The sequence below is a fragment of the Physeter macrocephalus genome, chromosome 5 (assembly GCF_002837175.3).
Source record: "Physeter macrocephalus isolate SW-GA chromosome 5, ASM283717v5, whole genome shotgun sequence".
In the NCBI taxonomy this organism is placed as follows: Eukaryota; Metazoa; Chordata; class Mammalia; order Artiodactyla; family Physeteridae; genus Physeter; species Physeter macrocephalus.
In genome coordinates this window covers 92,707,573-92,731,756 of record NC_041218.1, presented here as the reverse complement: position 1 = coordinate 92,731,756, position 24,184 = coordinate 92,707,573, and the positions used below count along the sequence as shown (strand labels likewise).

Here is a 24,184-nt window from a genome sequence, read left to right as displayed (position 1 = left end):
GAATCTGAATGAGATCCTTGCTGGGTAGAGTAATCTTGGTTGTAGGTTTTTCTCTTTCATCACTTTAAGTATATCCTGCCACTCCCTTCTGGCCTGCAGAGTTTCCACTGAAAAATCAGCTGATAACCTTGGGGATTCCTTTGAATGTTATTTTTTGTTTCTCCCTTGCTGCTTTTAATATTTTTTGTTTGAATTTAATTTTTGTTAGTTTGATTAATATGTGTCTTGGTGTGTTTTTCCTAGGGTTTATCCTGTATGGGACTCTCTGTGCTTCCTGGACTTGGTTGACTATTTTCTTTCCCATGATGGGGAAGTTTTTGACTATAATCTCTTCAAATATTTTCTCAGACCCTTTCTTTTTCTCTTTTTCTTCTGGGACCCCTAGAATTTGAATGTTGGTGTGTTCAGTGTTTTCCCAGAGGTCTCTGAAACTGTCCTCAATTCTTTTCATTTCTGCTCCTCAGCAGTTATTTCCACCATTTTGTCTTCCAGCTCACTTATCCGTTCTTCTGCCTCAGTTATTCTGTTATTGATTTTTCCTAGTGTTGTTCATCTCTGTTTGTTTGTTCTTTAGTTCTTCTAGATATTTGTTAAACATTTTTTGTATTTTCTTAATCCATGCCTCCATTCTATTTCCACGATTATGGATCATCTTTACTATCATTACTCTGAATTCTTTTTCAGGAAGATTGCCTATTTCCTCTTCATTTATTTGGTCTTGTAGGTTTTTACCTTGCTCCTTCATCTGTGATGTATTTTCTTGCTGTGTCTTTTTTTTTTTTTTTTTTTAATGAGTGGGATTGTGTTCTTGCCTTACTGGTTGTTTGGCCTGAGGCGTGTAACACTAGGGTTTGTAGGCTATTGGGTAGAACTGGGTCTTGGTGCTGAGATGAGGAACTCCATGAGACCTCACTCTGATGAATATTCCCTGGGGTCTGAGGTTCTCTGTTAGTCCAGTGGTTCAGACTCGGAGCTCCCACCACAGGAGCTTCGGCCTGACCCTGGGATTGTAAACCAAGATCCTGCAAGCCACCTGGGGCAGCAAAAAAAACAAACAAAAAACAACAAACAAAAAAATTAGACTAGGAAACTAACAGACATGTTAGGAAGAATATAAAAATAAAAATATGGATGAATTAACAACCAGAAGGTACATCAGTACCACAATAGTAAAAAAGAGGAGGGAGAATTTTAAAAAAGGTGGGTGGGGAAGGCCTGGGCTGTGGAGGGCGGGGCCTAAGCAAGCGCGAGGTTTGGGTGGTGGGCAGGGCCAATGCTCAGGACCCACAGGGCTGGAAAAGGCTCTGGGGGTTGTGGGGGGCAGGTCTTAGGCTCAAGGAACAGAAGGGGCCCAGGTGTGCCCCCCACCCCTGGTCTCAGAGGGCAGCGGACCTCACCTGGGAGTCCAGCAGGCTTCCTGGGCTCTAGTGGGTGGGGCAAATGCCCTCCTCTCCTCTCCTGCTCCTCCAGTCTAGGAGGGCCCCTCCCACCTGCCTCTCCTGATCTCCCTTGCCTCCCTCCTATGCCTCCAGGACCCATGCGGCCTGGAAGGGGGGTTTGGAGGGGGGATACCAGCCTGGGAGCTCAGCAGGCTCCCCGGCCCGAGTGGGCCGGGCAATTGCCCTCCGCTCCTCTCCCGCTCTTCCTGGAGAGTCCCTCCCGCCTGCCTCTCCTCACCTTCCCAGCCTCAAGGGTGCCGATCCCGTCTGGCCTCCACTTCTCCTTTCCCCTCAGTCCCCCTACATCCTACCGGTTCACTTTGGGGTTCTTCCCGTCTCCTTGGGCGTCAGAGTACCCCACCATGGGCCGGCAGGCGCCCTAGTTGTGGGGAGACACTAACTCCACATCTTCCCGCATGACCATCTTCTTTTATGTCTTCTTTATTAAACTGTTTAGGTCTTTTGCTCAGTTCCATTAGGGGCTTTTTGTTATTGAGTTTTAACAGTTCTTTTTATATATTCTCAGTAACAACTAATTAGAATATGTAATAGAAAAATATCCCAATTATAATAACAAAAAAAAACAATATGTTACTTAGAAATAAAACTAAGAAAAGACAAGAAAATCCTTTATGGAGAAAATGATAAACACTGAAGAAATGAAAGGAAGACTGGATAAATGGAGATATGCAATGTTCACGGAATACTTATGTCTCCAAATTTGTTTATAAATTCCAACAAACACCTAATAAAGTTTTTCACATCATTGAAGAAGCTTATCCTAAAAGTTCTGTGGAATAATAAAAGCCCATGAATAGTTAAACAATTCTGAAGAAAAATAAGGTGGATGTACTTACTTACCACATATCAGGACCATATAAAGTCATATTAGGAGAAAGAGAGAGTAATGAAAGAATGGACAAACCAACAGAACAGAACAGACTGTAAGTACCTTCACATAAAAATGCAAAATTGATGTTTAAAAATCAGTGGGGGAAAAAAGTCAATAAATGATGCATATTTTTAAAAAATGAAATGAGATTCTCATCTCATACCAGGCACAAAAATAAATTATAGATGGATTAAAACCTTAAGTGTGAAACTCAAGACTTTCATTTTTACAAAAAAATGAAGAGCTTATCTTTTTAATTCAAGGTAGAGATAGATTCCTTAAGGCACAAAAAAGTATAAGTATAAAGGAAGGGATTAATGTTAGGCTACAATAAAATCAGGAAATTCTGTTCTTGAGTGAAATGGTATGAACATGAATGAAAAGAGTGAAATAGGTGAGGGAAATTAAGAGGTACAAGCTTCCATTTACAAAACATGGGGATGAAATGTACAGCATGGGGAATATAGTCAATAAAAATGTAATATCTTTGTATGGCAACGGATGGTAACTAGACTTATCATGGTAATCATTCTGCAATGTATACAAATACTGAATCACTATGTTGTGCACCAGGAACTAACATAGTGTTGTAGGTCCATTATACTTCAACAAACAAATAAATTAACTCATAGAAAAAGAGATCAGATTTGTGGTTACCAGAGGCAAGGGTTGAGGGGATGGGCAACTGGATGAAGATGGTCAAATGGTATAAATTTCCAGTTATAGGATAAATAAGTACTAGGGATGTAATGTACAATGTGATTAATATAATCAACACTGCTGTGTGCTACATATGGAAGTTGTTAAGAGAGTAAATCCTAAGAGTTCTCATCACAAGGAAAAAATACATTTTTCTTTTTCTTTTACATCTATATGAGATGATGGATGTTCACTAAACCTATAGCGGTCATCATTTCATGATGTACTTAAGTCAGATCATTATGCTGTACACCTTAAACTTGTACAGTGCTGTATGTCGATTACATCTCAATAACACTGGAAGAGAAAGCAAAGGAAATTCTGTTCAACCTACATAAACAAAATGAAAAGACAAGCCCAAAACTGGGAGAAGAGTTTTTTCAATGCATGTTGCCAACAAAGGATTAGTAACCAGAATGGGGGAGGGGAGGGGAGGGGAGGGGAGGGGAGGAGACACTCCTACATATCAGTAAGAACAACACAATCAGGAAAAATGACAAGAAAAAAACCTTTTTTCACAGAAGATGAACTAGAGATATGATCAATGAAGATTAAAAAGATCAAGATCACTAGTAATCAGGGAAAAGCATATTCAATTTACAATGAGATTCCAATTTAACAGGTCTTATTGGCAAAGCTGGTTAAAATCTGACAATATCAAATGGTCGCTTGAATGTGGAGAACCAAGAACTCTTATACTACTGCTGAGAGTATAAAGTAGTATAAAATCTTTGCAAATATGGCAGTATGACGTGCAGTGAAAGCTGGGCATTCCCTACAACCAGCCTTTCTACGCTTAGGTATATACCCTAGAAGTGCAGTCCTCAAACTCTGTGGTCTCAAAACCTCTTTACACTCTTAAAAATTATTTGTTTATATGGGTTATGGTCATCAATATATAGTGTATAGGAAATTAAAATTATTTTAAAAATATTATTTCACTTAAAATTAACAAGACAATTATGTGTTACGATAAATAACATTTTTATGGAAAATAATGATATTTTCCAAAACAAACAAAAATAAGAAGAATGACTGTTTTACCTTTCTGCAAATCTAGTATAATAGAAGACAGTTGTGTTCTCATATCTGCTTCTGCATTCAATCTGTTGCAATATCATACATTATGCAGCCTCTGAAAAACTCCACTATATACTTCTGAGAGAATGGGAGGGCAGGGGGAAAGGGCAAAGAACTTATTATTATTATTATAGTTTTCACTCCATAGAGTCCCTGAAAAAGTCAAGGAGTGGGAGATGAATGGTTCTCCAGGGGTCCTCACACTTAAAAAAACTCTAGTACATTTGCATAATACACATACATGCACACACACACACACACACGTTATGCTCACTGCAGCACTGTAATAACAAATAGTTAAAAGCAAGCAAAGTATTTATCAAAGAATGGATAAAGTGTCTACTTATATAAGGGTATACTAATAGGAGTTTTTAAAAAATGAATAAGAGCTACATGAATCAATGAAACATGATCTCAAACACTGTTCTCAAAAACAAGCTGAAGGATGATAAATTACATAAATGAAACTTTCATAAGTGGCACAATTTATATGAACTTTGAATACATGCAAAATATCATTATTTCTAATCTATGAATAAATGCCTTTGTAGTAAGATTACAAAAACATATATAGGAAGTATAAACACCAAATTCATCACAGTGGTGGTTATCTATGGAGAAGGAGTTAAGAGAACGGGATAAGAGAGGGGTAACACAAGGAGACTCCTACTGTACATGTGATATTTTCTTCAAAGTAAAAAAACTGAAGTGTTAAAATCTGTTAGAGACAGGGGGTGGCTCATGTGAATGTTCCCTATTTAGTGTCTGTTCATTTCTGTATATTGGAAATATTTCATAATTTTTTAAAAAGAAAAGAGGGAGAGAGGGAAAGAAAATTTCTGCTCTGCTTGGTTTCGGAGATAAAAATCTCTCAGTATACTCAATACTATCAGCCCAACCAGATTAATTCACACTGCTTTTTTTTTTTTTTTTTTACTTTATTACCTTTGACATATAAAAACTGCATATATTTAAGGTGTGCAACTTGATGTTTTGATATATGTATACACTGTGAAAAGATCATCCCGATCAAGTTAAATAATTTAACCATCACCTCTACAGTCACCACTCTGTGTGTGTGTGTGTGTGTGTGTGTGTGTGTGTGTGTGTGTGTTAAGATTTAACTTAAGATCTATCCTCTCAGCAAATTTCAAGTATACAATACAGTATTGTTAACTGTCACCATGCTATATACATTAGATCCCAGAACTCATTCATCTTGCATAACTGAAGCCTTGTACCCTTTTAATGCTAAATGTGCTCCTAAAATATATTTCACAAAATATCCTTTCTGCAAATGCGTTTTCCTTAAAATCTGAACACTAAAATACCTTTTGAATTCTTTTTAGGAAATTATAAGGAAATTATTTTAAGGTATTATGAGGAATCAAAGATCATAATATTGCTTAGTTGGTAAACTGTTGTTAATGACAGTCAAATAAGATATCAAGGACTTCCCTGGTGGCACAGTGGTTAAGAATCTGCATGCCAATGCAGGGGACACGTGGTCGAGCCCTGGTCCGGGAAGATCCCACATGCCACGGAGCAACTACGCCCGTGCGTCACAACTACTGAGCCTGCGCTCTACAGCCCACGAGCCACAACTACTGAGCCCACGTGCCACAACTACTGAAGCCCACGCACCTAGAGCCTGTGCTCCACAACAAGAAGCCACCACAATGAGAAGCCAGTGTGCTGCAACTAGAGAAAGCCCATGCACAGCAACAAAGACCCAATGCAGCCAAAAATAAAATTAAAAAAAAAAAAAAAACTAACTTTAAAAAATCAATGACACCTTAAAAAAAGAAAAAAATCAAAGACCTGTGAATAACTCTGTGTAAAAGCAAAGTTATCCAAAGGAACTGTCTTTTTTTTTTTTTTTTTGAAATCTATTAAGATAGCAATTTGTAATGGAGCAAGTACAGAATGATGGGTTTTCAGAATAAAACCACATTCTAATGTAAAACTTAGGTATAAAAGTTTCTCCCACCATGAGCTTAGTTCCATAAATATTATGACATGAGGAAATGGCAACAAGCTGTCAAGTTAATACAACCAATTTTTTCCAATTAATTTATATTTCAGGCACATATTCATGTTTTTTACTATAAGCAACTGCCTCATTTAAATTAAGTAATTATTTTCAATACCCCTACTTAAAGTTTTAAAATAACTTATTAAAACTTGAATAAAACCATAAACTTGGAGATTTTGCACACACAAATTTATTTATTCTACCAGTTAAACACTGATTCTCAAGGGAGAAGATGGTGTGAAAACAAAGCAAAGCTTTATCCGTTGCTTTTTTTTAACCTTATTTTTTTTAAGTCAGACTATTTTCCTTGCATTTCAAAGGAATTAAAGGAGGACTTGAGACTTAAAAGAGCAGGGTTTTTTTTAAACATTTGAAACACTTAGCTGAAAGATCTGAAGACTTTACTTTTATATTTTTCATTAATAACATTTTCTTTAAGGACTATTACTACACTGCCTTGAAAGCAATCTCTAGTTTCTTACATTTCAAATCAAACTTCATTTTTAAAAACTGTCAGGTTCTAACTTCTAAAACTTGCCCTTCCTCTCTTCCTTCCTTCCTCTCTTTGTTTTTTAACAAACCCATACATAAGGCTTAGTATATGCCGCACGTTGTCAACTCATTTATTCTTATCAGAACCCTCTGAGGTAAGTACTACCATCATTCCCATTTCACAGATGGGGAAACTGAGGCACAGATGGTAAAGTAACTTGTTTGAGGTTCCAAAAGTTATAAATGGCAGAGTCAGTATTCAAACCTAGAGCCTATGCCAAAGTGAAGTCATATTTGTAAAAAGTTTCCAGTGTTTCTGATCTTTCAGCACTACTTAAAAATTTTCAGCAATAAAAGCAATCTGTTTTGTTTGTTTTCCATAAACTACCAGGTTTAAGAAGTAGGAGGCAGAGGAAAGGGGCCCTATTGACTGTGTTTATCAAATTAGTGGTGGGGAAAAAAGTACCATGAGTAGGAAAGAATAATAATACAGGTAGATGATAACACATTCAGTTTAGGACAAAATTATCTGGAGGTGCCTGAAGAAGTTGCAAGCAGAGGTGGCTGCTAAGCAGGGAGATATGTCAACCTAAATCTGAAGGCGAGAGGTCTGCGCTGGAGCTACAGTTAAAAGTGGAGGGCTCCAAAGGGCTCACCTCAGGGGGCGGGGGGGGGGCGGCGGTGAGCAGGATTCATGCAATAAAGGGAGGAAGACAGCCTGCTTTCAAGGTGGCAGGAAATGAGGCAAGATGGAGAGAGAAAACAGGACAAAGCAGGTTCAGGGCAACAGATGCATTTGGGATTTAACACAGGGCTCGCAGAAGCAGTGACACGGGAAGTTTAGGGGGGTCAGAACGTCTCCTCGAGGAGAATGTGCAATCCTCACCCGCAAGGCGAGCCTGGGCGCTTGCGTTCTTTGCATGTGGCAGGGTGATCAAATATCAGGCCAAAATATAATATGCCACTTTTTTTTTTAATATAATGAAGTCTAAACCTATGAAACTGAACACAGGCTAAGGCTTTTATATTTCATGAAAACATTTTAAAATGCATCAATATAAAGGATTATCAGGAGGCTATTTTTAATATTTATGCGCCCAGGAAGGTTTCAATCACTTTAGAAATATACACTTATAGATATTTACTATTATGAGACATTCAGTATTCAATTTGAGGTTAATTTAAAGTGTATTTGAGCACCTTCTGTGGGCCAAGTGAGATGCGTGCAGGAAGGTCTTGGAGGGAGGGAGCTTATTCCTGTGTTTCCGTGCCTGCCTGTGCCAGGCACATGTGACATCCGCCAAGCTTACTCTGAAGTAGGGCACGTTCATCCTGCCATTTTGACACCATTCATGCCAACCAGAGAATCTCGTAAGGATTTTCTGGTAGGGTGAACTGTAAGCTAACCTTTGGAGAAAAACTGGGATTTGGCAGAAAGTTAAGGAAAGAGGACTGGGTACCCAGGACCAAGAGAATAACTTAGGCAAGAATATTTGGCTACATCAATTTCGAACCATACTGTGTGCCTCTATAGTGTTTTATCTACTACCCACCGGACGTTTATAAAAGAATCGCCTTTCTTTCTTTCTTTCTTTCTTTTTTCACTTAAAATGTATTTAACAGGTAATACAAGTATATGACAAGGTTTTTTTCAAAAGTTACAAAAAGGGAGATAGTGAAGAGGCTTCCTCCTAACCAACTGTCATCTCCAGAGATGGCCTTCCTCAGATCCCCTATGTAACTGCATTTCTTTTAAACTATTTTATTTTATTTTTTTCCTTAGCATGTTGCCTGGTCCTAATCTTTTAAACTATTTTAAACTTTAGATTTTCTTCTAATTCTGATTGGCACTTGCATGACTAAACTTAACTAAACAGCTGTAACATGGTATGATTCTGTTTGTCACATCCCCAACATGTGCACCAAGGACATTAGTACTCTATAATCGAGGCTGAAGTTCAAGGTACAGACAGGAATACAGATTTAAAAGAAAAAGCCTAGATCTTACCTGTCAGGTAACATAATTTTATTTCCTTTTTATAAGATAGAATTTTCCTCTTTATTCTGCCAAAGTTCGGCTGAGTCAAACAATTAACTTACCTACTGAATGTCTATTAAAAAAGACACACAGACACTGGGACCCTGCCTACCTGCAGGTCCTTTATAATCCAGGAGCTTAAAAGAGTAAGCCAAAGTTTACTACAGCTAGCTTACATATTAATAGAGTATGGGTTAAGTTCTATTGTTAGGATTGTGGTATCCAAAATGGGGTCATGCACCCCAAGGCAGAGTATAAGGCAATCATTTAGGGTGTAGTAAAAATTAGAACTTGCTTACAATTACTTGTTACTTCTCCCTTTCAAAATTTATACCGTGGGATGCTTTCTCATATACATAGTAAGTTAATATACTGGTACATGTACGAAATTTATAAAAACATACATGGGATGTGTATACTCAAATATATTTTGCTAATGACTGTACATAATCAAAAAGGTTTTGAGAATTAAACAGCTCAGTATATGAGGTGTTCATTTTTAAAATAAACATTTTATTGAGTTTCTAAAGTATATGAAGTGCTGGGACTTCCCTTGCGGTCCAGTGGTTAGGACTCCGCACTTCCACCGCCGAGGGCCTGGGTTTGATCCCTGCTCAGGGAACTAAGATCCCGCAAGCTGCATGGTGCGGCCAAATTAAAATAAAATAAAGGTTCTCTTTAAAAAAAAAAAAAAAAGTATACCAAGTGCTAATTTGCATAGAATAGATGGAAAAAAATTGTAAAAGGGAAAGATCAATGCTGGGCTAGGCTGTAAATTTTTAGAAGGAAAAGTTGGAAGCTTATTTTTTGATAGGTGGTTCTTTTCAACCATGTTACTGCTTTAATGAAGTCTGTGTACCATGGTTAAGGAGATCGGCTCTGAACTCAGACTGTCAGGTTCAAATCCCGACTCTACCACTTACTTTGGGGAGGGCTGAATGATATGTATAAATAGCCTTATTCAGCGTCTGGCACTTAAGCAGCCAAAAAAGTTAACAATGATTAAATAAAAAGAATATCATTTAACAAACATTAGCTTTCTATAGCAACTGAAATGAAACAGCTGAGTCATGTTTTAATTCAGAACCTTTTGGAAAGATGCTTTTTGAGTCTAACTAAAAATGTATTTAAGCGAATGGAATCTTTTTCCTTCATTTTTATCCAAAAAAAAAAAAAATTCCCCTCAATATCACTCGCATGAACTATTTTGTCTTGGAACAACAGCTAATGTAAATTAAACAGTGTCAGTCCCCAGCCAAAGGGATATCGGAATCACTGCATACAGTGTATCTTCTTGGCTTCACTTTTATGTAGAACATGTGTTTATATTTTGACCTTTTGTCTTTTTTTAAAACACAGAAACATTTTTTAAACAGTAGCAACTGGAATGATGGTTTTTTTTTTTTAGTTTCCAAACATATTAAGCTACACATGGCAGAGCCTATTGCTGAAACATTTATAAATGTTACACCAACTGTGTTTATATTTCTGATTTTCTTAGATTGTTTTGTTTTCATGTAAGCCATGACCTGAAAATTTTAGCTCAAATTCTTTCCACAAAATAATTACATAATGGAACAGTCTGAGTCATTTTGAATTTCCGAAACACAAAAACTCACTCCCATAAAATAAAGATAATGATCAGTATCACAGTGAGGTTTTTTATCTGGGGTTTTGGGACCAACCCAACCACAACTAAACGGCAAGGATAAGGCGGAAGGACAATAAGAACAGGACCAAGAACACGATGACAATAACTCATCCACCTCAGAAAAGTCACTGCACTCTTTTTTCTTTCCCATTGTCTCTTCTTAAGCAATTGATACAAAAATAAAACCTAATACTAGATTTCACCTCAATGAAAAAAATCAAAGAGAAAAAAAAAATTGGTAATTCTGAAGGCAAAAGAACAAAAGTACTTCTCTTTAGCCTAGACTTTTAGACCTTATCTATCACCCTGATGGAAGACAGAAAGGATTCATAGTACGAAAGTTAATATAAACAGCACACAAATTGTGATAATTCTATGAACAAAAAGACCAAAGCAGACTAGAGCTGGGCAAGGAACGTCTCTCTGCTCCATCTGTTACGTGAAATAGACAACATATTCTATCTATGAGACAGTCTCTGACAAAAGGATTGTTTCTTAAGAAGTCTAGAGATGGTAAACTTAAGAGAATAATTATTTCTTTTTTCTTAAAAAGGAAAAAAAGGAAGGCGTTGGCTCTCTATAAATATGTCTGCAGTGAGTGAATGAGCACAGCATCCTATCTCCCAACTTAGACACATTCTTCCTCCTCATTGGCTAACCCAGGTCTCGGCCCCTTTACTCTGTGACTCTTGATAATGCTAAGGCAGACCCCAAGGTCAGTCATTCAATCACCTTCGCTGAACCCCTGGCCCCCATCAACCCCAACCTCCACCGCAGTGCTTCTCTATTGCTACTACTCTCATTAAATGGTTTTTTTAATGGATCACAAATAAACTCCTCCTTGACAATTTCAAAGGTCTCTTGTTAGTATAGCTGAAAGAGAAACACATTTGTTTTTTGATGCAGCTATGAACAAAACATTGACAGCTGGAAATTTACTGGAATCCATGGAGTGAGATTTGCAACAATAAACAACCATTAACTTTTACCGTCTCACCCAGACACAGTACATCGCTTTATGTGCGACCTCAAATGGAAAGCTTACTTACATGTCTTCAGATGGAAGGCTTATAACGCTCTTACATAAAATAATAGCTAAAGAGTTTGATTTTTAAGATATGAAAGTATCCAGTGCTTCCATTTTTGTTTAGGTATTTTCATTCTCTGCCATCCCTTCAGAAAAGGTGTAAGTTACTCAAAGAACCCTTCACAAGTTCCAACTAATTTTACTCCTCTCTTCCACCTTCCCTCTCTCTTCCCATCCCTCCATCCCTCACCTCCCTCCCTCTTCCTAAAGTTTAAAGTAATAGATGGATAAGAGTTTGAGAAAGGACACTCTTTCAAAATCCTTTGATTTCCCAATTTCAATCCCTAAAGCAATCCATTTAATACTACTATTAAAATGAATAATGTTCTTAACCGTTCTTCTTTGAAAAATCACAATTACCATCTATAACTCAAAATATTTTTAAAATCTTCTCTACCGTTACTGTTTTAAGCTCATAAATAAAATAATGGCTTCAACATTTTAGCCATTGTCATGAAGGATGTAATCCACTTCAGGAGGATTTAAAACTACTATATAAATTTGTAATAGCCAAAGACCACAAAGTCTCATTAATGACAAAATCCTGGTGTGCTTAGCTACAAATTATCAGCTGAAAGGATGTTGGTTTTATTACTATGCAACATAACTTCACATTAAATCCTAAGAGGAACTGCCCAGCAAGCTCATTTCCTACTTCATCTTTCTATAAAGTGCAAACGTTAGATTCATCTCGACCAAGCACAATGAAATTGCTACTCAGAAAGAACACATTTCTGGAATACTTCTTATAAATGAGATCATTTGTTTAACAGGTAATCAACGCTTGCTGGGTGCACTATCCTAAGGACCTTGCCAATATTACTCCATTTATCCTCGCTAACAACTTCATGGGGCAGGCACTGTTACTATGATAACATGTCAACATGCCTCACGCAGCGCCTCATACATAAAAGAAAATAGATGTTGTCTGAATTTAAAGTTAACCCCCCACAACTGACTTCCATGAACGTTTTTCAAACTGATTAAATGGATTTAAGAGTTTCATAATATATTAAAAAGATATTTTAACTTTCAGTCTATTGCATAAGTACCACCGCTAGAATAAATGTCTTTCTTTAGTCTTATGCTGACAGCTACATGAAGTAGGAGGCAACAGCTAAGGATTGGCTGCTTTGTCCCACAACAGTCTCTAACAGCCATCGAGAGAGCAAGTTCTTAAATAAGGGCCCACAGAAGTGAGCCTAAAAAATTGGCCAAAGCAACACTCCTTCAAAGCTATGATTATTACTCTCTACAGTTTCCTGCTGTCAGTTAGGCCATGAATGCAACATATAGATCAACCTATTTTTTCACTCCCAGTACTAACAAGCTTAAGAACGTTTTCACAGCAGATTCTTGGAAAGTCAATCTATTACCCCAACTGCTTTGCCATCTCATTTTTGGAAGACCACATACACCATTTCAGACAGATGAATTTCTGACTTTTATTCTTCAAGTTACAATGAAGCTTAGTTCTTCTAATTCTGTATATAACAGAGATGAAGAATATTTGCTCAGAATCCTCTAAGAAAACTTTTCAGACACATGAATGTTACTCTTAACTCTCTTTCAACCATTTCCTCTCATGATAAATACCTTTGTTCCCTTAATCTCCCACCATAAGCTCCAACTTTCCAATATTTTGCATAATTTTCAGGATCTCTGGTAAAGTCTCCACAATCCCCTTAAACTGTAAAAATGCAAAGGTAGATAAAGTTCTCCAAAAACATTTGACGTAAATCAGAGTTTAAGAGGATTAAGTCACAGATTTTACATGCTAAATTTCTATTTATATACCTTTGACATGCTTGCTTATAAGCTATGGTTCTATAATTTTGCCTTGTGTATCCACTTTGAACTCCAGATCTTTGCCTTCCATAATACAGAACGTTAGGTCTTCCATATTTTACGCTAGTTTATTTTTCTTCCAGTTTGACTGCTCTTCATATGTCCATATGTAATTTGTTACTGACTACTTGTCAATTGAGAATTTTATTTACTTCATTTTATAATTTCAGCCATTTCACTGAAGAAATAATTGAGCAACACAAGATCTCACAATGATGCCTGTATTAATTACCACAGATTCCACTGCAAATTGGTACTGATTCCAACTCTTTGGCTTACTGTAACCCTCCTAATAAATTCCAAGCCTGGAGACACTGCCCTTGCAGAAGAGACATGTCACGTAATATTCGCTTTCTGTAGGATGGCGAAGAAGGAGGCAGAGATTCCATTATAGCTTTTTGCAGGACTTCAAGAGTTCCCAGAAAGGGGATCGCCATATGCCATTCTAACACCTAACAGTTGCCCTTTTAACAAGAATTGACAGCAAACTGAAAGTAAACATTACAAGCGATAAAATTAGAAAAGAATAGAAGGGGAATGGGAAAGCAATCAGCAGAGGAAGGGATCCTTTGGAAAGGCAGGAGAGAAGTCAAGACCACCTTCACCCATCTGACTTTTGGCCTAGGGCCATCAATGGCCATGGTCCCAAACCCTGGTTCACTTGCTTGATTCAACTGCCATACTATGAGCTCAAGGTCATATGCTTGATCCCTCTATGTGAGTCAATGGGCACCAGCTTCACGGTCAAAAACTTGCCTTTTTGCCCAACCTCTCACAAATACCATAGACAAATACATTGTCCTAAGGGATTCATGAGAGTGAGTATGCATCAATCAAAGCAAATTTATCACCATTACTGGAAAAATAACCAGGAAAACGTGACCTGTGAGTCAGCCCATCATACAAATTCCATTAAGGGAGAAACCTCTGATGGTCGTGGGTCAGAGAGATGTGAGTAAGAAACCAGGCTCTGCTGCTTACTAGTCCTATGCGTGACCTTGGACAAGTTAATTTTTCTGAGCCTTAAAGATAAAACACATTAAGGACCTCAAGTAGAGCTTGACATACAAGGGATGCTCAAGTGATGCCAGCCCCACCCCCTTCCAGAGATAAAATCTGGAACTTAAGAGCACAGGGATGGAGCCAGGCCCACAGGTGTTCCAATCCCTGCAGCACACTAGCTGTGAAACATTGGGCAAGTGACAGTCTCATCTTTCTTATAAAGCTGGGATAATGAATTAAAACATTCAGATAGTGCATAGCACACAGTGAATATCAGTAAATGGCAGCTATTTTTAAACTGTTAATAAGAGAAAGTGATATTATAATCATCATTATCTGTTGACCAATATATCTCAAAGTGTGGTCAGGGAACTGTAGATATCAGAACGAGCTGGGATGTCTGTAAAAAAAAAAAAAAAGAAACCCGATGTCCACCCCAACCTATTCAAAAAAGCTCTCCAAGAATAGTACCAGGTAATGTTCATTTCTGAGTCAAACATCCTTGAGATGTACACAAAAGTTTAAGAATGATTGATCCACTTGGTCTTGTGCTATGTCTCAGTAAATTAAGACTTGTCTTCTAGTACTTTACTCTTCTTTAATACTTACTTTTCTAATTCTTTACTATGACAGGAGGATTACCTAGTATCTGGTATTTTTTATATTCCAGAACTTTTTTAGATCTAGACATTAAACTGATAGGCTCATTCCTATTGTTTCCCCCCTCCCCGCCCCGCAATGGCATTATTTTGACTTTTTCTTCCCCTCTGACCAAGGGTTGGCAAACTACGGCCTTGGTCTGGGGCCAGTTTTGTACAACCTTAACCTCCAGAAGGGGTATGTGTTTAAAGGGCAGTTTTTAAAAAAAAAAAAAAAGAAGAGGAATATGCGATGGAGACCATACATTGCTCACAAAACCTAAAGTATTTACTTTCTGGCCCTTTAAAAAACAGTTTGCCAACCCTTGGTAGTCTAAAATTCTCTTTAAACTGGGGGTCTCACAATTTACTTTAAAAAAATTTAAGAGAGAACTGATTAGAATAGAAAATACTCTAAGCAGATATTTTTTACTACACCTAGAAAAGGAAAGTACCATCACCAAAGTTTCTGTTATACGTATATGCATATGTGTGCACTGGATAATGATCAAATTGGTTGCAGTCAGAACAGTCTTTGGGGGGGTAGGAATGGGGAATAAATAGGGCAATTGGTTAACAAATATTTAGTAAAACTCACACTGAGTAATTTTACAATAAAGGTGCTTTGGAGACCATAAAACCATGTAAAATGATCTCTACCACTCGGAACTTAACGGCTTATTTCATTGCAAAACAAAAATCGAATCTGTTCTGTGTATAATCTACATTGTTGTAAAGAGAAAACAGAATCATAAATGCAAAGTACTTCAAAAACATTATACAAACAAAATATTTTAGTTATACTAACAATATATTGTACTGAACGAATATATGTTCTTTACCAAGTCTCTTAGTCTTTGCTTTTCTCCAATCTGGGAAACTAGTCCTTTTTTTTTTCTTTGTGTGTGTCCGTGTGCATGTGAATGTACTCGTGTGTACATGTGTGTCTCAGGAGCATAAAAGGAGTATATATTAGATGTCTCTACCCCTTCTGTGTCATTCATCATTGGCTTCTCCTGCCCATCTGTTTAAAATATGTATTCTTTATCCTTTTCTCATTTCTAATAAGAAAAGTATTCGATTAAATTCTTGTGCAAAATGAACAATGAAGACTATGATTATCCTACCCCTGAAAACACGACAAAGTCCAAAATTAAAATTTTTAAAGTAACAATCTTCCCTTTTATCTTCAGAGAGCACTAATTTCCAGTGCTTTTTGTGATTGCTTCAGACAAGCTAAAAATACCTTAATTTTATAACACTTTTCAACAATTTTGCAAAGAAAATAAACACCTTCCTAGGAACATATACAAGGAAATGACACTTTAAAATGGTTTCATTATATGAAATGCACTGCGGACACACAAACCACAAGAAGTGTAAATAAATAAAAGCTGGTGCGATGCTGAATGCATGGCTGCCTTACACCACAAAGAAAAAGCACTTGCACATTTGCACACCCGGGTATTTTAGCCTGGGATGCCACAAAGATGGGATTTAGGCACGTTGTGTAAATACAGAAGGCTGTTAATGTGTAAGTGTGTCTGCGTGTGTCAGAGAAAGAGGGTTATAAGCAGAAGAGGGAGGACCTGCCAGGAGCAACTATTTGAGAAAATCCCTTTTTCTTTCCCATTCATTCTTTCTAGCTTCAGTATCTGGCACAGTCCTTACAATTACTCACTGGCTTTTCATTCTAAAGACAACCGACAAGCTTTCAGAACTTCCTACAGTGTTTTTCACACACTTTTTTTTTTTTAAGGCACCAAATCATTCAATATTTGTTTTAAATAAAAAGCAAACCATTAGCCCGTTTCCTCATTCCAAACACCCCACGGATTGCAGGCTAAACGGGATTCTTTGTTGTGTGTCCCAAAATAGTACAACGCGGTATTGCTTAACTGGAAAATAATAGATGACCGTTTCCAAAAATGCCAAAGCTATCACCATAAATTTTGTTCTGCCCCGTGGGTCCAATTTCATGCTCCTTTTAGTGAATCTGCCCTCCTAACAACAGTAAAGCCAATCCGATTGAACACCCCTCGCCTTTTCGCTTTGGACACTCCATTAATAAATATAAAGGCTGAAAGATGATGCCAAGTGGGCCAGCTTCATTTATGCACAGTGACATCCGTCAAGGGAATTTTCTCCAACCCCAGTGAAAGTTGTTTCTCAGATGCCCACCCCAAACTGGCCGGCCTCTGCCTCCGAGCCCAGGACGAGAGGGGGCGGGTGGGCAGAGAAGTCTCACCTTTGGGCTCCCCACCTCCAGATGAGGGGACGAGGGGGAGGGCACAGCGAGAGCGCGGAGTAGGAAGGTGGGCGAGCGGGAGAGACAGAAATGGATGCTGAGGGGGTGGGCGCGAAGGGAAGGTAGGGAAGGTGGGGAAGGCGGGGAGAGGTAACTGAGCCGAGCTGTGGGATCGAAGGGCCGAGGGGGAGCGGCGGGGGTGGGAGGGGGCGCGCGGGGGTCGGGTCCTTACCGTTGAACGCCCCTGCGTCCGCGGCCTCCTCCTCCTCCTCGCCGTTCTCCGAGCCGCTGTGCATGGGCTCCTCGGCGAAGTTGACCCCCCTGCTGGGGGTACCGCCCCCGCCGGCGGCGCCCGCGTCCCCCCAGGTCCTGCCTTCATGGCCGAAGCGCGCGGCGCCTTTGCGCTCATTCTCCTCCTGCAGGCGCGTGAAGTGCTGCAGCGCGAACTCCAGCAGGTCCGCGGGCTGGTGCCTCAGCACCTCCACCGTGAAGCCTTGCAGGAGCTCCGTCAGTCCCGCCGGAATCTCGATGCTCATCCTGCCTCCCCTGCCTACGGGCGCCCGGGCGCCGCCCTCGCCCCCTCCCCGGACCGGCCTCGGGCCCCGCGGCCGCCGAGCGAGCGGAGACGACGCTGGCTGCGCTACCCGCTGCGAACGCGGCGCACTGGGCCCCGGAGGCCCGGCTGGCCCGGCCCGCGGCTCCCGTCGCGCGGCTGCTCCGTGCGGCGGCGGCGGCTGAACGAGCACGGCCTCGGGAGAGCTGGAAGCATCTCCAGCTCCTCCCGCTCCCACCGCGGCCGCTCCTCTCCCTTTCCTGGGCCGCCCCGCCCCCGCCCCCGCCCCGCCGCGGAGCGCGGGAGGGGGCGCCGGCGCGCCCCACGTGACCCCCGGAAACCATGGCAACCTCCGCCTGCGGGCGCCGGGTGCTCGGACAGCTGAGGGGCTGAAGACGCAGGCGGGCGCCGGCTGGCTGGCTGGGCGCGCTGCGAGGGGCGCGGTCGCGGCGGGGGTGGGGGCCATACCCCGGGTCATCCCCCGGCCCGGGCGCTCCTGGCCGTACACCTGTCCGCACGCCCCGGAGCGGGTGGGCCACTCGGCAGAATTCCCACGCGTCATTCACCAACGGAGTCCACGCAGAGCTGGCGCCACTCGATTTGCCCTGAAACTTCGGCCTCCACCTCGGTAGCGGCATTTTATTTTCCTCCGAGAATCTAGTTGGATTGATAAGTGTGGGTGATGTCTTTTGTTTAAAGTCGTATAGTGGTACTGGTTCTCTTTTGGACAAAGAAATAATGCCCCATCTTTGTGACACCTTTCTTTTCCTTTCGCCACATTTTATAAAGTCCTTCTCCATCCATCCTGTTTTGTTTTGCTTCACTGATACTATCCCATTGTCCACTTTATGCAGTTACTTGTTAAGACAAAGGTGCCATTTATTGTGAGGCACTTAAAGTTAGTCGATGCCCTTCAAACAGGATGGTGCAGCAATTTGAATAAAATGTCAGTGTCAGGACAGATGGCCCTCAAGCAAAAAAACCTTTGCCTGATTAAACTGTTATTGTTTATTTTTAAAAAGTTTCCTTACACTTTCAGTGGTTTTGAATTATATCTCCAAAAATAGGAATATGTACTTCACTATAAAGAGAAATAGAATTCGAGATGTGTGCTTTAAAGAAGTCCTGGACTTTGAAACGAGGCTTATTCTGCGAATGTTTACGGTTTTGAATTCGAAAATGTCTTTTGCCAATTAAATGGTATTTTAAACCACATCATTTTTTACCATGACCATCATTGTAAAATAAAATATCTCAATAGCAAGCTCACTTAGCTTATCTTTCTACCCACAAAAAAAAAAAAAAAATGTAAATACATGGTTCAGAAATGTCAAAGACTAGAAATCAAGATGTAACAAACTAGTCCCTTTAATAAAAATACATTTTGACATTAATCCTTTATGACACAACTTATATTCACTCCATGAGTGAATGTCTTCATTTCCATTTTTAAATTTCATAATAATATGTTGTTTTTAAATATAGTAAGGTACTTCTAATGGTAAGGGTCAAGCATTTTAAGAATTAAGCTTTTATGAAATACCATGATCCTCACTTCATGGCCCACAATATTAGTCAAACTCTAACCATATAAATATTATATAGACCATATAAACATTATTATCTTTATAGACCCAGTAATTTAAGACAAGTTAGCATCATCTTTCTTCATTTATGATGATGTTTTTATTAAGATTAACAAGAAAATGCAAAATATAGTAGCTTAAACAAGACAGAAGTTTATTTCTCTGTAATGTAAATGTAAGCAGCTCAGGGCTGGCATGGTGGTTCTAGGATCATTAGGCACCCAGCCTCCTTCCAGCTTGTTGCTATGTAATCCTAAATTTGTTGTCTAAATTGCTGCTCTACCTTGCAGTATATACATCCATATTTCAGCCAAGAGGAAAGTGGAAAAGAGAAGGGAACCTCCCTTCCTACCACACACACATCCCGTCTAAGGACACTTCCAGGAAGTTAAACACACCAATTCCTTTTATATCGTCTTGGCCAGAACTTAGTCAACGGCCACACCTATGGTGTGACAGATTGCATTTTCCAAAGGTGGCTTCAGAAATCTCACCTGTGCCATGTGCTCTTCAACAGTGTGACCTTGCCACTCCCCCATCAAGAGTTGAAGCCTTAATTGCCCTCCTCTTGAATCTGGGTGGGCTTGTGAGTGCTTCGATAAAAGTCGTGCCAGCATGACAAGCAGCCAGCCGTGTGATGCCCCATCCCAAATCTTTGAGCATAATAAAAAGCTTGTTTTCAGCCTCTACATTTTGAGGTAATTTGTTACTTTCCACAACAATAGTAACTCAAATGCGTGGCTATAAGGAAAGCTTGGGAATTTGAGCTTTATTTTGAGCAGTCCTGTGCCAAGCAAACATTTGGAGATGCAGGAGAACCAATTCTGGGAGCAATAATCGGTGTCTGCCACAATGCTTAACACCCTTTCCCCCAGGAATGACAGAAGAAAAAGCACTACTTCCCCAAACATTAACAAGAGCCATATTTCAAAGTAGCATCCTATATTTTGTGTTTCAAAATGCCATTATTCCTTTTTGTAGATTTACTGTATGAAGCATGGTAGATGGGTCTGTCATCAACCACAATGCCAGGGTCATGTGGCTGTCATTTCTTTAGGGGTATAGAGGTGAGTCAAGCATGAAATGCATAATTGGATTAGATGACCTATATGGTCTCTTCCATCTTGGGATAGTCTACAGTAGCATAATATTAAAAGAAGACATGTTGGATTTAAAACATCTTTGCAAACATCTCTCTGATAACAATTTTTATTTGCATCCATTCTTTTTGTTTGTTTGTTTGTTTGTTTGTTTTTTGCGGTATGCGGGCCTCTCACTGCTGTGGCCTCTCCCGTTGCGGAGCACAGGTTCCGGACGCGCAGGCTCACGGGCCCAGCCGCTCCGCGGCATATGGGATCCTCCCGGACCGGGGCACGAACCCGTGTCCCCTGCATCGGCAGGCGGACTCGCAACCACTGCGCCACCAGGGAAGCCCTGCATCCATTCTTAAATCAATAACCATGGCCTGAAAAAGTAAAGCTTGATCCTCGTATTCCTATTATGTTAATATTGTCCTCAGAACAAACGTTCACTTCTCAAATCATATTCTGGCTTTATTCACTACCCCATAACTGTTTTGGTAATATTATATGATTTCTCTTGCTGTCATTTTCAGAATATTTCCTTTTGAATGTTGAAGTACAGTGACAGTGATTTATGAGGACCATTTATCCTTGATTTCTTTAAAAGAACATCATTGATATCGATTCATTGGTTGTTGATTTACAAAGCAATTTGCACTAGTTTCTCAGAGAATCAGAAGCAATTGCAAAAGGACTCAGAGTTCAGCATTGGAATGAAATAAGAGTGCTACCAAATTTGTTTTTGCACATGGGAAATTAAACAGATATTAGACAGAGACATCAGTTTGTTGATATGCTGCAGCTAAAACAAGACAACAGCATGGACAAGCCAATAGGTTGGGCAACCTTTACAATGGATAATAATAACTATGGCCAGTCAGTCATACAGCACTTCTTATCAATAATTCATATATTAACTATTGATTATGTAATACATCAATAGATATATCCTGATCAAGCCTCTTTGGTGCAAGAAATATATACCCACTCAAGGAAAAAAAAAGTAGGCAAATTGAAAGGACACAGGGGCTGTGCTTGCGCAGGGCCCACTGTGGCTATCACTTAGTCTCATATACCTTTAACAGTTCAGCACTGGCTACAGCTTTGGTGTCTCTAGTTCATATTCTCGAGAGAGAGAATCCAGTGGGATTGGCTGGCTTGAGTGAGAGGTTCTTTCCTGGTTCAGTCAGTGTGGCCAGTGGGGTGCAGGATAAGAAAACGGTCAGGTACAGAGGAATGGATAAAGAAGATGTGATATGTATATATATAGATATAGATATACACATATACACACAATGGAATATTACTCAGCCATAAAAAAGAATGAAATAATGTCATGTGCAGCTACATGGATGCAACCAGAGATTATCATACTAAGCAAAGTCAGACAAAGACAAATACCATATGATATCTAAGGTGAAATCTGAAATATGACACAAATGAACTTATCTATGAAACAGAAACAGACTCACAGACATAGAGAACAGACTTGTGGTTGCCAAGCGGGAAGTGGGGGGAGGGTTGGGTTGGGAGTTTGGGATTAGCAGATGCAAAGTATTATATACAGAATGGGTAAACAACAAGGTCCTACTGTATAGCACAGGGAAATATATTCAATATCCTGTAATGAACCATAATGGAAACAGAAAAAAATAAATAAATAATAAAAAATAAAGAAAGTGGTTAGGTAGTATAAATACATGACGAAGCCCACCTCTTCAGCAGAGTGAAGTCCCCAAAATGGACACTGTCAGTGGTATAGGCACCACACACTTATATGCTAAAAGATGGTCACCTCATAACCTGAAAATCTTGTAAACATTTGCACTGAGACAAGATAAAATGTTTAATCTCTAGATGCAGCTTTTCAAAGGATTGCCTCTAGAAGACCAGTGGTTCTCCAACTCTAGGGGGCACCAGAAACACTTGCAGGACTTGTTCAAATACAGTGGCTGGCCCAAACCCCAGATTTTCAGATTCAGTAAGTCTGAGGAGGAGCCTGAGAATTTGCTTTTCTCTCAAACTCCCAGGTGATGCTTATACTGTGGGTCTAGGGACCACACTTTGAGATCCTCTACACCAGATTCCCCAGGGAAGGGTTTATACACATACCATATGCGTTCTGAGAAAACAACTGTTTGAAGTAACTTTTTTGCTTAACGTCAGAGCGTAAGTTTTTCTTTGGCTAAATGAGGATTAGAAGCAACTTCATTATTCTGCTCTCCTTTAAGGGGACTTGCAAAGTTAAAGAGATTCTCAAAAGCAATAGAGGATGGGTCCTTAAATGCTACATTTCATAAATAGAATGTGGGTTTCCTGTTAAGGACTAGGGTGGACTCTCAAGTTTATCTCTGCTTCCTGAAACTCTACTAAAATAATGGCTAAAGGAATGGGGAAAATAAAACTATAAACTCATAAGGACAAAAGAACCATAATAAAAATTTTACATAACAATAAAAATTTTCAATTATTCAGCTTTCAAAAGGAAGGAAATTCTGCCACATGCTACAACATGGATGAACCTTGAGGACGTTATGCTAAGTGAACTAAGCCTGTCACAAAGAACAAACACCGTGTGATTCCACTTATATGAGGTTTCGAGAGTAGTCAAAATTCCTAAAAACAGAAAGTAGAATGGTGGTTTCCAGGAGCCTAGGGGAAAGGCAGATGAGGAGTTGTTTAATTGGTAAAAGAGTTTCAGTTTTGCAAGATGGAAACATTCTGGGGCTGGTTGCCCAACAATGTGAATATACTTGACACTACATAGACCTAAATATATTTAGCACTACTGAACTATAGACTTAAGAATGGTTACGATGGTAAACTTCGTTTTGTGTATTTTACCACAGTTAAAAACTTTAAAAAATTTTTTGTTTAATTAAAAGAAAAGAACAGGAGAAGAGACAAGAGAGCAAGTGACAGTTGTCTACCAGAACTATGGAACTAACTGAGCAAACTAGAGAAAGCTGGAACACAAGCTCGGGTGAGAGGTCAGTGAGAGGAAGCCAGCAAGAGGCAAGATCACTTCTGTGTCCCAGGGCTCAGAAGCAGAGAATCTGAAGACACTGGGTGCCCCTGAAGGGGGAGAAGGAGCAAGGGTTAGTGAAATGTTTGTAACAGGTGTTGACAACACTGTCCACTCTCTGGCCCCTCCTCTGTCCTACAGAGGCGAGCAACTGCTCTCCTTCACTCCCAGCAGGAGATAGAGGCGTTGACTTTCTATAGAGGTTGGCACAGCTGATTGTGGGGATAAGGTTCTCTACTGAGAGGAAGGGGACTGATTCTGATTTGGTGAACTACTTATCAGTGGCCTCCTTCCCCTACTGGACTCTGCAGATTCTGATTTGGAGATTTACACCCTCCCAGGCAGGAAATCAGAGGATTCCTTTTTAGGGAACTGACCAACCCAAGAAAGAAGACCTACAGATGCTGACATTTGAGGTTCCCTCAGTGAAAAACTTAACTCTCTGTCTTTTCACCCCATTTGAAGTTCACTAGTCAATAACCACCCCCACCCCTACACACCTCATAAACATGAATTCAGGTAGGGATCACCCAATCTCCAGGGAAAACTTTTAGTATGAAAGACTGAGATGAAAATAAATGAACTAAAAAAATAAACTCAGAGAAGTAAAGGCTGCAGTGAACAGAAGAAAAATTAAGAAGCACTTTAATATCTTCTGATATAAAATAATAAAAATATAACAATTGTTAACATTTGTTTATCAGCTACTGTTCTACGCACTTTAAGTCTGTTAACTCATTTAATATTCACAAGGACCCTATGAGATATAAATATTATTATACTACAGAT

The 24,184-nt window shown here is 39.6% G+C and overlaps 1 protein-coding gene across 1 annotated transcript in view; it reads right to left on the bottom strand.

The window, feature by feature from the left end:
- Positions 1 to 17,921, bottom strand: part of PRKAR2B (protein kinase cAMP-dependent type II regulatory subunit beta) — a 142,184-nt gene extending 124,263 nt beyond the window's left edge. The window contains exon 1 of the mRNA XM_024115970.3: positions 17,382 to 17,921. Coding sequence (XP_023971738.1) covers positions 17,382 to 17,685 — 304 coding nt within the window. The 5' untranslated portion in view covers positions 17,686 to 17,921. The remainder of the gene's footprint in view (positions 1 to 17,381) is intronic.
- Between the last annotated feature and the right edge of the window lie 6,263 nt (positions 17,922 to 24,184).